Below are 14,812 nucleotides of genomic sequence, written 5' to 3' on the forward strand. Positions count from 1 at the left end.
GCTGTCTGCACCCACATGGTCTGATTTTGAGTTCTGAATGCTAACCCTGCCCTGGCACTGTCCCCGTGGGCACGTCGTGTGTGTGTGTGTGTGTGTGTGTGTGTGTGTGTGTGTGTGTGTGTTTTCTTCTGTGCCTCGGTTCCTCTTCTGTAAACGAGGTTAATTTGGGGAGTGTGAATGGACCTGTTTTAGGAGGTACAATGGACCATGGGCCATGGAGGAAGCCTAAAGGGAATGGCTGATGCCGGGACACTCAGCAACATGGCTTGCCCTTGCGCATTTTGTCAAAGGCAGCCTTGGAGAAAGTCACTTCCAATTCAGGAGGCTGTGGAGAGGACACCGAGGGCTGGTGTAGAGAGGTTAAGTGTCACATCCTGGTGGCTGGGTGGTATAACCTATCAGCCTGAGTCCTGGTGAGGCCCCTCCCAGCAGGCAGCTGTGCCCTGCCATATAAGACCCGTTCCCACATCTGCTCCAGCCCTCTGCCAGGATCCTCCTTCCTCAGGACAGTGTCCAGCCCAGACCCAGCAGGTGAGCCCCTTCCTCAGCCTGGGAGGAGTTGAAACCAGAGGAGAGCACCCAGGGCCAGCTCAGGCCGCCTACAGGGGCACCAGGACAACTGTGGCAGTGGGGTCCCTGCTGCTGCTTTCTGAGCAGAGGGAAGGCTGGAGTGGAGGGCGGGCCTGGGCCAGGAGTGTAGTGGCTTGCAGTCGGCTCTCTGTTCTCTGTGTGGCCCTGAATCTTCAGAACCCCTGGGCTCCGGCTTCCTGCAAGATGAGTGCAGTGTGGCAGGAACTTGCCGGACTGTTGAAGATTTGGTGGCAGAACTTCACAGGCAGGAAGAGATTTCTGGGGGTGGACAGAGGCTGCTGCTTCTCAGGCCCACCCAGGCCCTGCCTTGGCCTCCAGCCTCCCTGCTCCCTCTCACTCACAGGGAGGCTAGCAGGCCCTGGGTCCCTCTGGGGTCAGCTGCAGGCTTTGCCTCTGCTGTGTGCTGGACATTTGGGACCCTCTGGCCTCTGTCCCTTCCCTCTGGTGGTGGTCGGTCTGTGCCATGTGCTGAGCCTCTCATGTGCTCACTGTGGCTGCTCTCATGTCTCTTCCCTCCCCTCCTCCTCCCCAGGAGGCCCACTAGGACCTCTCCCTGCCCAGATCTGGAGGAGCATCTCTAAGTAAGGAAATGCAGGGTCCAGCACACAGCCCCATGCCTGGTGCCCTGCTTGGCCTTCCCCTGGATCTCTAAACAGTGAACACTGAGGAAATATGCCCCCATGGGCTATTTCCCCTTCCTTTTCACCAACCTCGACTAAGTCGGGTGAGGACCACAGTGTGTGTGTGGGGGTGTGGTGCAGGTGACAGCAGGGTTGTGCTGTGTGCTGGGCTCCTAGGGTTGCAGGGCCATAGCTCCTGGGTGAAGGTTGGTCCCTCCTCAGTAAGTGCCAGCTCTCATGGTGTGGCATTGTTGGGGCTGGGGGACCTGGGAGGGAGTCCTGGCCTTGGCCCTGAGCTGGCTGTGCCTGGCAGCTTCCTCAGTCCTTGGACAGCCATGGTGATGGCCACTGTCCAGGAGGACTTGAATGATGGAGAGCTCCATCTACGCCCTGGCAAGGGTGGTGGCCTTTTCCATGGGCTGCTGAGCGTTAGAGATGTGGCTCTGAGAAAGGGGACGCTTATTTGACCTGACCTCAGCGTGGCCTGCAGCTATCATGAGAGAGCCAGCGAGGTGAGGGGCGTGGGGGGGGGGGCTTGCTCTGTGTGAATGACAGGCCAAGGGAAACTCCAGAGCTCTGACTTGGGATCCTAGTGACGACAGCTGAACTTAGCCATCCTCCAGGCTCTCATCAGACACTTGCAGGAACAAATGCAAGGTGCAGAGGGTCGAGTGACACAGGACGCAGAGTGCTGGAGCCTCCACTCCAGTCCTAAGGTCACAGGCGCCCAGGTGCTGACTCAGTACTGCCATCTGGTGGATGGCAGGTGGAGTGACGGTGAGGGGCCAGGCTGTACCCCAGCTCTGACACCACTCAGGTGTGACCCTTTAGTGTGAGAGCATTGTTTTCCAGGTCCCCAGGTGCTAGTAATAGTGGCTGCCTGCTGGGTGCGGGGAGTGAATTACCCAGTGTCCTTCGTTGAAGGGCTTGGGATAGAGTGGCTGCTCATCTGCATCAGGGTGGCAGTGGCAGCCTCAGGAAAGCCCCAGGGGTAAGCATGGATGCAAGGAGACACTGGTTCTGGGAGGGCAGGGACACGGGACTCCAGCACAGCTCTTCTCCGTGGTACTTGCTGCAGTTTGGGTCCTCAAAGTCCCCTGGAGTCCCATATACTGAAGGCTTGGTTGCCAGTCTGGAGACCCAGGTGGGGGAGCCTGTGGGAGCCAGGGCTGGTGGGCAGAAGGTAGGTCCTGGGGGTAGCCCTCAAAGGAGATGTTGGACCTGAGCTCCTCCTGACTTTCCTTTTTGCTTCCTGCCTACCTTGAGGGGAACAAACCTCCTCTGTCACACGCTTCTGCCATGATGTCCTGTGCCACCACAAGCCCAAAGCAACAGGTCCAAGTGACCGTGGACTGAAACCTGTGAAACCATGAGCCAAAATAAACCTTTCCTACTCATAAGTTGATTCTCTCAGGTATTTTGTCACAGCCGTGGAAACTAACTGACACAGATCTTATCCTCAGTGGGACTGGAAACTGGCTTATGTTTCCCCCTTTGGACCTGAGGTGGCTCCACGGGATGGGCCCAGACTTTTCATTCTGCATGTAGATGCTTCTGCAGGATTTGTGCCACACCCTTGTTTTCTGAATCTTGAAATTCTGGAGAGGCATCTGCACTGAAAGCCTGGACTCTAAGTCACAGCTGTGTGCTCCTGGAACAGGACTCTGATTCTTTCTGTCACAAATACGGAGCACGTATGGGACTTGTTAGAGCATGATAAAAACCTCTTGGGGATGACAGAAATTTCTCCAAGCCCCTGGGTCGGCTCTCTTTGTGTCCTTCAGGCTTCACCCCTGGTGGCCCACCCTTGGGAAAGGTCAGCATCAGCACCATGAAAGTCGCCCTCACGGCTGCCATCTTCGCAGCTCTTGTAACTGCCACTGCAGGTGAGAGGACCGCAAGGCTTCTTTGGGGAAGAAGGCGCTTCATCTATTTGGCCTGGACCTTCTTGGTCTTTTGCTCAGGGGACCTCTCACACAGCCTCTGGTGTCAAAGTGTGGTCAGTGGAGAGCAGGGGACCTGTCCTTGTACCCTGCATTCCAAAGGGCCCCTCTGTGTCATCGATGAAGTTGGGGCTTCATTTTGGGGAACAGTGGGGAAAAACTAATGGGTGTGTCTCCAGCTCATGGTAGCAGGTGTGGGGGTACCCACGGGGCAGGGCCACCAGCCCGTCTGTATCCTCTACTGTGCCCAGAGTATGCTCTATCCATGTCTACTGGATTTTGGCTGACGTTGGATACTTTGTGTCCCCAGAATCCCTGAGTTGTGTGCAGTGTAACTCGTGGTCAGGATCCTGTGCCAATGAGAACGCCAAACCGTGTGCTACAGAAGCTAACACCAGCTGCTTGAGTTCCTCGGCCAACTTCTCTCTAGGTGAGCAGTGGGTCCGTCCGTGTGGCCCTCAGCTCTGGGGCTTGCTCGGGGCTGGAGCTGAAGAGGAAGAAGGACGTCCCAGGTGGGGCTGGGAGAGCAGGGAGACACGGTCGAGGTGGCTTCAGGGCAGGCAGCACGTGGCTGGGCTGGGCAGCAGTCAGATGGGAACCCGGGGCCCAGCCAGCACAGATAAGCCTGCATGTCACAGAGAGGCCACTGTGGCCGGGGGGACTCCCTCCAGGCCACAGCAGCGTGTGCAGAGAGAGGCGATTAGTCACACAAGGAGGCAGACGGCTTGCCCCAGGTGCATGTAGCTCCCACAACCCTATCCTCTCTTGGTTTCCTTCTCTTCTAACAAACACCCCTCCCTCAGGCCTTGCTCAGCAGGCACCTTGACTGTTCCTCCCCCCTCAGAGCAATGGAGGACGGGAGAGCCCTCGCACCTGCCCCATGTCAGCAGCTGTCAGCCTCCCTGTGCCTTGCCACTGTATTCTGAAGTGTGTGCGTGTGTGTGACATGTGTCTGTGATCGTAAGCTATCTGTCACTTGCCATTTCCCTCATGAGTATCCCACTGTCCATCCCTGATTAGACTTGTAAGGTATGATTGCTGTATCATAATCACACCAAGAGATTAGCTGTGATCCCTTAATCTCCTCTAACCCCGAGCCTGGTACAGTTTCTCAGCTGTCTCAGAGATGCCATGTGCAGTGAGCTGGCGTTAGAACGAGGACCCCCAGCCCACACTGAGATCCTCCCTCAGACCTGTTCCGTGGGTCTTGCTTTATGACGCCCCCCTCAGTTTTGTTAGGTCCCCTTGGTTGTTGGGGGGAAGGGCCTGCTCCCTGGGGCTGTCCTGTATTCTGGCTGTGGTGAGGACTTCCCTGTGGTGACCTTCAGCTTGTCTTCCAGTTCCTGGTATCCCTGTGCCCTGCCTGTTGCTGTCCAGAGGCCTCATCCTCAACTGGGGGACTGTTCATGTCAGCACGGTCCTGCACGCTGCCTGCAGGTGGATGAGGAGGCTCTGGGGCACTGGTGATATGGCTAGTGTGGCTAAGGGCTTAACTGTGAACAGTACTTAATTGTAATTAATCTAGATTCACCATCAGTCCTGCATGGAGCCAGGGCTGCCTTGTTGGACAGCTGTGGTCAGAGGCTGCTGGACTCAATTCAGGTTCTGAGCAGGGACACAGGCAGTGTTCTGGTGTCCGGCCCCCAAGTCCACCACATCTGCTTCCTGGGCTTTACGGAGGTTGGGATTGACAGGTGGCCCTGGGTTACCAGCACCCCCCACCTCCAGGCCTTTCTCAGCCTCTGCCCGTGTTCAGCTGGCCTCTCTGGGGCTCCTGGTCAGTCAGGGCGGTGCCTGAGGGGAGCCTCCAGACCTCCAGACACACTGAGATGGGGTAGCAGCTGTGCTTCTGCAGTGGCTGTTGGGAGCCTCGCTGGAGCCTCTGGGCCCCGGTGATGGCTGTGCTTGCCTCTGTGCAGGAGAATTCCTCAAGCTGTACCAGGGCATGTCCTGCTCAGGACAGAACTGCACGCAGGAGCTGGACCCCTTCACTGTCCACGTGGCTTCTGGAGAGCACGTCCACTTCGCCAGCCAGTGCTGCCAAGGACAGCCCTGCAGAAATGCCAGCCATGTTCTGGGTGTGTACTGGCCTGGGCTGCTGCCCACCTTCTATTCCTGCCCTCTGTGTCCACGCCCCTTCCCTTGGGGTGGGACCTCAAGTCCCAACACTTCCTGCATCCCGTGGTGACGTTCCCTTCTGACGTACAACAATTACGTGAGGAACCAGTGTGACGAACTGGCCCTGCTACCATGCTGTCCCCCCTCAGTAAGGACAGGTGCTGGGAGTACCCTGATGTGCAAAGGGGCAGTGGACATTCCTCAGTAGTTCTCAAACTCAGGGTCTCAGGTCTTCTGTGAAGACGCTGAGGATCCCAGATGGCTTTTATTTATTTATATTTTATTTATTTACATATTTCTCTCTCTTAGAAGTCAAAGCTAAGAAAATACAGAAATCATGTCCAATTCACTCAAAAAAAATAATTAGACAACAACACAAGTATGGTTTTAGGTAGAAATACTACATTTTACAAAATGAAACCATTTTGCGGGTGGAGTGGTGTCCCTGGGTGTCCTGCAGAGTTCTTAGTTACTGGGGCAGCCGGCTTGTCCACCTGCTCCAGCTGCTGGTCTGCTGCATTACTCCCCCCACGGGCTCTGGAAACCCTGTGAGGCTCGGAGGTGCCCTCACGCAGCCTGTATCTACAGCCCCAGGGACCCGCGGACCCCAGTTTGAGCACTGCTGACCTAACCAAAGGCCTTCCTTTGAAGAGACAAAAATGTGGCCCCGAGGCAAGGTTCATGGCCACATCACAGAGCCAGTGAGCTCAGAGCAGGGCTGGTCTCTGCACATCCTTTTCCTCTTATCAGGATGATGAATCAGGGCCTGCTCCTGTGTCCAGGGCGAGGCTTGACCTCAGACACCTGCTGGCCAGGCTCAGTGCACTTGGCTAGTGTTGCTCTTGGTTGTGGTGCCACCTTCCTCTTCTCAGTCTATCCCCTGGGTCCTGAAGCCGGTGGCCTGCCAGGGCAGGTGCGTGAGGGCATGGAGTATGGACACTGCTGAGACCTGTGTCTGGGTCAGGTACTGAGGCTAGGATAGGGGGCTGCTTATTCTCGTGTGGGTCCCTTCCCCCAGGGCAGGGACACTTTCCATGTGGTCACGGGTCCATACTAATGGTTCTCACTCTGCCCAGTCCCTGCCCCAGATGACGGGTCCAGCAACACCATGTGCCCTGCTTGCTATGGACTCAACACGACTTCCTGCAGCGAGAAGACCCACAGGTGTAGTTGGGGACAGCAGTGTGTCCAGATAGAGGTGGAATTCATAAATGGTACGTCTAGAAGTCCAAGGTCCTTTATGGATTTGAGCTGAGAGCACATCAGGCCCTGGGTCACCGTCCACACAGGGGCTGGGGAGTGGGATGCCTGACGGGGAGCCTGCTGGAGCGCTGAGCCCTCTGTGGTTTCTGCCATCAGAGCCCAGAGCTCCTTCTCCTGTGCCCCCCTCAGGCCCTGTCCTCCTGTGACTGTGGTCCAGCCAGGCTCATGAATGGCAGCAGGAAACTCCTCACATTGCTCTTCCTGGTTGCCGTTGGTCTGTGGTGTGGATGGGACCACTTTTCTTCCTCTAAAACCTGCACTTCTCCACTCCACTGTAGGGTGTCAGGGCACCAACATCTGAGTATAATTTGACTTCACTTTTTGCCAAATGTCATTTCCTATGCTTGACTGTGATCATGGATTTTTGGCTGGGGTCGAACACCAGACTTATCCTGAGTTTCTTTGTGCTTCTTTTCAAATAGAATTTACCTTTTAGAAAACGTTTAGTCACATCAACATTCAAAGAAGACTGAGATTTCCCATCTACCCCACATGGCCCCTCACTGTTACCTTCCCACAGAGGGCATGCTCCTTACCAGGGATCAACTTGCACTGGCACGTCCTTGTTCCCAATGTCTATAGTGGACATCAGGAGTTTCTCTGAGTATGGACGATGCTGGGGTTTGAACAGGGGTGAATTGACATGTCCATGACCCCACTGCAGTGAGGACAGAGCATTTTCTCTATGTCCCTGGGTCCCAGCCCTGAGACCTCCATCCTTCCCCAGGAGACTATGGTGACTGCCGACCTCTGCTGTCCCTGAAGGTTTCCTTCCCTAGAATGTCCTGTGGCTGGCCACACAGCACGGGATCTTCTCAGAAGGGCTTTGTTTTCATAGCAGGAGCATTTCAGGCTCTTTTGCTTTGTTTTGGGGCTGCTGTTGATCCCAGGGCCTCACATGTGCTGAAAACACACTCTGCATGGACCTGCAGCCCAGCTAAGGCTCTTTCCCTGCCCTTGACTGGGGGGATCTATGCTGCTCTGTTGTGATTCTCCAGCTTGGTCTGGGCAGAGGCTGCAGGGGAAGAACTGTCCCACTGGACTTCTGGCCCAGAAGTCCAGGCCAGCCAGCGTGACAAGGCCCTTATGAACGGAGCTTTTCTTGCTTGCTTGTCCTGCTCAAGATCATGGTTTTTAAAACTCTAGAGTCTTCCTAGCTCATTTTAATACCCACTCCAGCACGATCCTCGCTGTAAAATAGCCATGGGTTGCTTTCCACACTGGCCTTGGAAGGTTCTCTACTTTTCAAAGAAAGTCAAGAGTCAGCCTTGCTCCTACGCTGTGACCCTGCTCTGATAAGAAGCAAGTACAGCCCCTTCACTTCCCTGTGAGATCCTCCATCCTGAGAGCTGCTTTTCTCCCAGGGTGTGGAGTTGTAGGTGACGGATCAGCAGGGCCACATAGTAATTGTTCAGTAAAAGGTAGCACTACTGTGGCCGCATCTTATATGCAAATGTCCTTGACTTTATTTCTGGGATCTAAATCTCCAACATGGAAAAGCAATGAGAGCCCTCAGGTTTAGAGTGGAGATGCCACAATCTCCCTACATCCCTTCTATTGCCTTTTCCCCCTTTTTTTTTTCCTCAGGGAAACCTCAGGCAGCGAGAGTCAGATCCAGAGAAGGGGGGAGTGAAAGCAAACCCTGGAAGGGAGGGGAGCTCAGGGGACCTTGGGAGTCTGAGTCTGAGCTCTGGCCCTGATGTTGAGGCAGGCTCAGGACAGCTCTCACAGCCTCAGGGTCCTCAGGGTAGGCGGAGGAGGGGTCTAGGCCCCTGAGGTTCACCATTCCTGTTCCCTTTCTCTTTCTGCCCTTGACTCTGACTCCTCCCTGCTGCGTGGGGTCAGGGGCAGACCAGCTGCAGGTCGAAGCTGCCAGCAGCAGACTGGAGTCAAGAGCAGGGCAGATGCAGGAAGTGAAGGGGTGGTGGACCTGACCGTCCCTTTGCCTCACAGGCCTCGAAGTTCAGTACCTCCTGCTGAAAGGCTGTTCCGACATCAGTAACTCCACCTGTCAGCTCCTGGGCACTGCCAACCAGACAGTCGGGGGAGTCGTCTTCCGACAGGTCCAGTGTTCACAAGCCTCCTTAGTTCCCAACACCAGCGGCAGCTTCAAAGCCTCCCTCAGCTCCTGGGTCCTTGGTAGCCTCCTCCTGCTGGGGCTGCTGCTCTGAGGTTCTGGGCCTCTGCCTTACTTGGGGACATGCCCACCCTTCTGTTCTCCTCCCTCTTCCTTTAGCTTAAGTTACAGGGCCTCTGGGTAATGCCAAGGGCCACCTTGACTTCCATGATTAAAGCTTTAGTTTATCATCTGCCAAATCCGTCCTGATGCATTATGGGCTGGGGTTGGTTTGAGCACCACTTCCCGCCTCTGAGCTGGAAGCAGAGCTTGCTGTTGAAGTAGGTGCATGTTTGTCTCAGGACCTGGAGTGAAGTGGCACCCCCGTTTCTCCACAGAAAAGTCTTAACTGGGCCTCTCCAGAAATCTTCACCACGGCTGATTTTAGGACTGTCAGCAAAAGAGTCTCTGTGAGAGTCCAATATAGATAAGCTTCCTATTTTCATGTCGCCCTGTTTACTTGGCCACTGGCTGAGAAGACACCAGCACTCCAGGTATTATACTGGATACGTTTTTCACAAATGTATCCAGTATAGTACTTTGAAGAAATGTGCAACAAGGCCTCTGGCCTTGAGCTGGGCTTCACAGAGATGTCTACATTTTTAAGATATGTTACCAACTGGGCTCCATGGTAACAGCTGGCAGGGGGAGGAAAGAAAGGGGAGAAGAAGCTCTCTCCTTCTCAGGTGTTGTCCTTGAAGAATTAACTTGCCCAGAACAATGAAAGAAAAGCTGCTTTTATGTGAACTTCTGCAGACTGTGAACTTCTGAGCCCCTTCCCTTACAAGCTAGGTATAAAACTCTGAAACTCCCTGAACTCGGGGTTCAGGGATTGACTGAACCCTCTGAACCTGGCTGCAGCCAAATAAAACTGTTTCCTGCTGTCTTCGGTGCTTTGCCTCGTTTGTCCCTACAACAGGAGGGTGTCCGTCCTCTTGGTCCATCTTGCTTCTGAGAAGTTGGTCCTTTATCTCTGCTGGCATCTTCCACTTGCTGCCTTGGGCCTCTTGTGTCCCACATGACACTGTCCCCATGCTCACAACTAGGTGCCCCTCTGATTCCCACAATGCCCCATGTTGACCCCAGAGATGACACATCAGTTAAAACAGCTGACATCTGGCTCTTCCAGAACTGTCCAGGCTGTGGTCACCATGGGGGCCAAAGAGGACTGCTGAAGACCAGAGCTCTCCCCTGGGCAAGCCTCCCCTGGTGGGGACATGATCAGGTGTTGATGCTCCCCGTCTGGCTCAGTGCCTGTACCCTTGTGCAGAACAAATGTGGCAACAGAGCCCCAGTCCCTTTCCTCAGGGAACTTGCAGTCAACACAAGGATGTCAACTGTGTCAGAGACCCAGGGAGGAGAAGGCCCTGCAATCCAGGACATGACCATGTTCAGGTTTAGAAAGTAAGGTGGCCTGGAGTGGCCTTGGGTAGAGCGTTGCTGAATAAAGAGTTTAAATGTGCAGATCTGTGTAGGTCCCTACTGTCTGGATTGCTGAACACGCATCAGCAACAGAGTCCCCTCCAAGGCCCTCTGATGGCGCTGCACCTCCACATGCATGCTCACTCCCTTCCGCCTTTATTTTGAAATACTTTCCTACTTAATGGAAAGTTGCAAAAGCAGCACCGAGCTGCAGTCTCCCTGCCCCAGCCTCCCCTGGAGTTCACTCTTAGGAACCAGAAACAGTTCCAGAAACTTGCACCAGGAGTGGGGCAGCAGGACACAGTGCTGTTGGCTGACAGGCTGCCTTTCTGAGTCAGCAGTTCTCCCTACTGCCCTCTGTCTCCAGGCAGTGTGGAATGTGCCCTGGGCCTCAGTCCCCTGCTGAGAGCCGCCTGCTGGGATTGGCTGTTCTGGACCCTTGTAGGTGACAGCAGGTGGCGCCTGCTGCTGGGTGTTTGCTGTTTCCCCCTCACAGTGGTGTTCTTGAGATCTCTCCTGTTGGTACCTGCACCAGAGGCTCATCCATGGATCCCACCTCTCTGTGTTGTGGTTTCTAACACATTTGTGACTTTCAACCAAGAGGCAGCACACTTGGTGCCTGGCAGAGTGGCACCCACCTGTAATCTGAGGCTCAGGAGGCTGAGGCCGTAGGACTGCAAATTTGAGGCCAGCCTCAGCAACATAGCAACACCCTATCTCAAAATGGAAAATAAAGGGTCAGTGGTTAAGCATCCCTGGGTTCAATCCCCAGTAAAAAATAAATAAATAAAAGAGTCAGCCCAGGTGGGTCTTTGCTGTTCTGTGCGGATTTCCTCTGGGGCAGCTCTGCTGGACATGGCAACACAAGGTCAGGGTCTGCATGTGCACCCTGTCTCCCTCTGTGCATCTGAAGCCCCCACCCTGCTGTCTTTCCTGTGGCCAGTTGTCTGGTGCATTCACAGGGCCACTGCCTGCCCAGTGACTCCAGAACACCCAGGTGACAGTGCCAGATGGAATGTTCTGCTGGAGCCCCCCTTTAGGTGGCTTTGCCTGGCACCTGGCACAGCAGCCTCTGGCTGAACACTGAACCTCAGGTGGCTTCGCCATGTGCTTTCCACCCCTGAGCAGCTCCAGGCACTGCTGTGGCAGATGGAGAGCAGGAGGAGCCGAGGCTGGAGGCCCACCTGAGTCTCCCTTGCATATCTGAGTCCTTTCTGTGTGCTCGGAGGCCCAGGAGCTCTATAGCTGATGGAGGGCACCCCACAGAGGGAGCCCTGCCTCTCAGGCTCTGCAGGCAGTGACACATAGCAGCAGGAGAGGAAGCCCCTAACATGACACTGTCCAAGGGCCTGAGGCCAGGGACCACCAAGGGGGAAGGAAGGTGAGGGGCTCCTGGGGTGGAGGGTGTCAGGAGGGGTCACCTGTTCAGGTGACAGTCACCAGCAGCAGGATGGGCTGCTCATTAGGAGTTGTGGTCTGGAAACTACAAGGTCTTCCCAGTGGCCAACAGCTGCTGGTCGAGGTTCCTGAGGTAGGCTAACCAAGCTCTCTCCAAGTAAAGATGATGGTGGCTTTGAGCTACTGGTCTCAGCCTGTGGGGAAGAAATGAAGCAGCTGGGCCACACACAGAGGCCCTGTTGGCTGGTCTGGGGAACACCCTGCTCCCTGGGTAGTCCCACCTGGCCTGTGCCCAAGGAGATGCACAGGATGCAGTCTTCACCTCCTGCAGAGACATTTTGCTTCCAGGGCTGGTGAAGGTGGAGGAAGTAGAACTGAGGCAGGAGACAGGCAGGGCATGGAGGGCAGGCCCCTGGATTCTTGGTTTCATGGGCAGTGACTTGGGGAACTGATGCAGGGATATACAGTAGGAAGCAGGGTCTCTGCTGGGAGTCCTTGCAGTGCACTCCACCCATGGCCTCTGGGAGGCTTCTGTCTCTGTGGGCCTTAGCACCAGGTCGGGTCTCCTCAGTGGGTCAGTCTGCAGCGGGCACCTCAGGGCCAGCTGTGCAGAGGGAGCAGCAGCATCCCTACTGCCTCCTGCTCTGCCCCGTGTCCCCCGCCAGCCCACCTGGTGCTTTCCAAGGAGCACATGGGGCCTGCTGTGTGCTGTGTCGGACACCTGGATGCCAGCCTCACGTTTCCTCACATCCCTCTGATTGGGTCCTCATTTGCCGGATCGAGGTCAGGGCAGAACTCTCCTGAGGGCCTGTGTTGAGAACTGACAGGGTTAGTATGCAGAAGTATTTAGAATGTAGTGGTGCTCAATTAAGACTAGCTAAGGAGATTGTCATTGTTAATCTGCCAACTCCTTCTTCTCCCAAGTAGGACATTAAAGGTCACACCCCACTGTCCATGCCACCAGTCGTCCTCTCAGGCCTCCTGCCTGCCCATGTCTCCCACAGCCCTTTCTGCACAGAGCAGGCACAGCTGCCCACAACCCTGGTGGCCAGGGCACACACACCTTCAAAACCTCCCAGAGGCTTGAAGTAGACTTGGCAGCTCTTTCCGTGGCCCATGGGGTCCTGCAGGATGGAAGCAGGCCAGCGCTCTGCCCCTTGATGCCTGGCTCCTTGGCAGCTCCTGAGCTTAGCTGCATGCTCGGGTCCTCTGTGCTCTGTACAAGGGTCTTCCCTAGGCCTGAACTTCGAGGTCATCACACTGTGTATCCTGCAGGCTGTCTCAAATTCACCCTTTGCAAAGACCTTTGGGTCCCCTCATCATTCCCTGAGACTGGGACTCTGGGCCTTGCCCTGGGTGGCCTGAGGGGGGCCCTACATGTTGGTGCTCTGTCTCTGGACCCACTGATGGCCAGAAGGACAAGTAAGGAGACATGGACACCTGGGGAAGGAAAATGCATCTTAGTGCCAACCCTCAAGGTGAAGCACAGGCTTGAAACAGTAGGTGTCCAGGAGCCAGGTCCAAGGCTTGGGTGGACACTCTAGCTCACACCTGCAGGAAACCTCAGACACTGTCGCCACAGTGGACACTTCTCTTCAAATGTTCGTTGCTTTCTAAAATTGTGCATTGTTTTAAGATATTTAAATATAAGTTGCTTTATTCAGGCATGTCTATATTTTTAAACTTTACAATTGAATATTGAAAATTACAGGTAGAAAATAACGACCATGAACTCTCTTGACATTTCGGTGTCAGCCAGACACTTCTTCTCAGTTGGATCCCATGCAGTTCTGCATTGTCCTACAGACTCTGAGTGGCCTGGGCATCCTGTCCCCCCATGATCACCCCCCAGGAGCATCTTCAGCCTTCCTTCCAGCCCAAGGTCTGCTCATCCCCCACTGCTGAGCATGAAGGCTGCCTCTGCAAAGGTAAGCTGTCCTAAACCCACGTGGCACAGGGGACTAACTCAAGAGGTGACCTGACCACTACCTACCTGAAGACTGTGCTCTGGAAACCAGGGGTGCCCACCCATCCCAGCAGGCAGAGTTCCCCAATTGGCCAACCTGTCCCTGAAGGCACAGGCAGGATGTTGCTCATTGCTGCCCTCAGGATGCTCCTCCCACCTGGGTGGGGCTGCTTGTTCAGGTGCTGCCCTATTCACGAATCATTTCTTTACTCAGGTAAACCCACTTAAAGTTAATCTTTCTAGACTTTTGCATTTAATATGCCCACTCATTCTGCATGGGGAGGTGTTGCTTGCCCTGTGAAGTCAGACAGGCTGGTGGCGGTGTGTGGGGAGGCACTTCTTGCCCTGGTGGCAGTAGATCCTAGGCACTGATGGGTGTCTTGGCCTTGCTGGGAGGCACCACGCAACCCCAGCTCAGAAGCCTCTAACCCTGCGAGGAGCCTCCTTCCACCTGGGCTCCTGCCCTGTGGCTGAGCTCCACAGGCTTCAGGGCCTTGGGCCTCTGCCTGAGTCCCTGCTCTGGGTCACTTCTCCAGGCCTCCTGCTGCCTGTGCTGTCAGGAGGGCCTGCCTTCTGCAGCATGGCCATGGTTTGGCTCCTGTGGCCCATCAGTGCCCTGGGTGACAGCCACTCAGAGCTGTGAGAAAGAGTCATGCACCAGCTCTCCCTGGTGGGATGCTCCTTGGTAGATTCTCCAAACAGAACCACTTAGATATAATACAGACATCTTTTTATTTGTTTATTTGAGCATTGTAGCTCCATGTAGTAGATGGGTTCATTATGACAAAATCATAATGAAATGAATTAGTCTTCAGTCCCCATTCCTCCCCCTTTCCCTCTCCTCCTTGCCTCTTCTATTTTCCTCTTTACTGACCTTCCTTTCACTCCTTTATTTATTTTCAGTGGTATTTTTGCACATATATGAAGGTGAAGTTCCCTTTGTATAATGTGATTTTGTTAAACTCACTCTGTATCTTCTTCCCATTCCTGTTTCTCCTCCCTCCGTCTTCTTCTCCAGTGTTTATTCCCCTGATCTTCCCCATATTTTCTCATATCTGACCCCCACCTTCTTTCCTTTATTTAGCTCTGGCTTCCACATAGGAGAGAAAACACTGGACCCTTGATTTTCAGAGTCTGGCTCATTTCTTTGAGCCTGATGGTCTCCATTCCCATTCATTTCCTGGCAAATGTCACAATTTCATCCTTCTTCACCCCTCCCTTTGTCGATGGGCATCTGGGTAGAGTCCATAATTTGGCTATTGTGATTTATGTTTCTATAAACATTTTAAGTAGCTTGATTGTTGTAGTCTCCTGATTGTGGTTATTTTTTATTATATACTAAGGAATAAGATAGCTTGGTCATATGGGGGTTCCA

General features: G+C 54.4%; 1 protein-coding gene across 1 annotated transcript; it reads left to right on the forward strand.

Annotated features, from left to right (window-relative positions):
* Positions 1–470: 470 nt before the first annotated feature.
* On the forward strand, positions 471–9,537 carry Lypd8 (LY6/PLAUR domain containing 8). Its single transcript, XM_040273163.2, has 6 exons — positions 471–531; positions 2,996–3,097; positions 3,465–3,584; positions 5,074–5,232; positions 6,349–6,486; positions 8,489–9,537. The coding sequence occupies exons 2-6, from the start codon at positions 3,043–3,045 to the stop codon at positions 8,704–8,706; spliced, it is 690 nt and encodes a 229-aa protein (XP_040129097.1). The 5' UTR covers positions 471–531; positions 2,996–3,042; the 3' UTR covers positions 8,707–9,537.
* Positions 9,538–14,812: the final 5,275 nt, after the last annotated feature.

The sequence above is a fragment of the Ictidomys tridecemlineatus genome, chromosome 1 (assembly GCF_052094955.1).
Source record: "Ictidomys tridecemlineatus isolate mIctTri1 chromosome 1, mIctTri1.hap1, whole genome shotgun sequence".
Taxonomy (NCBI): Eukaryota; Metazoa; Chordata; class Mammalia; order Rodentia; family Sciuridae; genus Ictidomys; species Ictidomys tridecemlineatus.

What these genes read in the sequence shown, in the direction of transcription:
- Lypd8 (XM_040273163.2), top strand. Translation starts at nt 3,043, where the DNA reads ATGAAAGTCGCCCTCACGGCTGCCATCTTCGCAGCTCTTGTAACTGCC. An exon ending in TCTTGTAACTGCCACTGCAG is followed by an intron (nt 3,098 to 3,464) that starts GTGAGAGGACCG and finishes TTGTGTCCCCAG; the next exon opens with AATCCCTGAGTTGTGTGCAG. An exon ending in AAATGCCAGCCATGTTCTGG is followed by an intron (nt 5,233 to 6,348) that starts GTGTGTACTGGC and finishes CACTCTGCCCAG; the next exon opens with TCCCTGCCCCAGATGACGGG.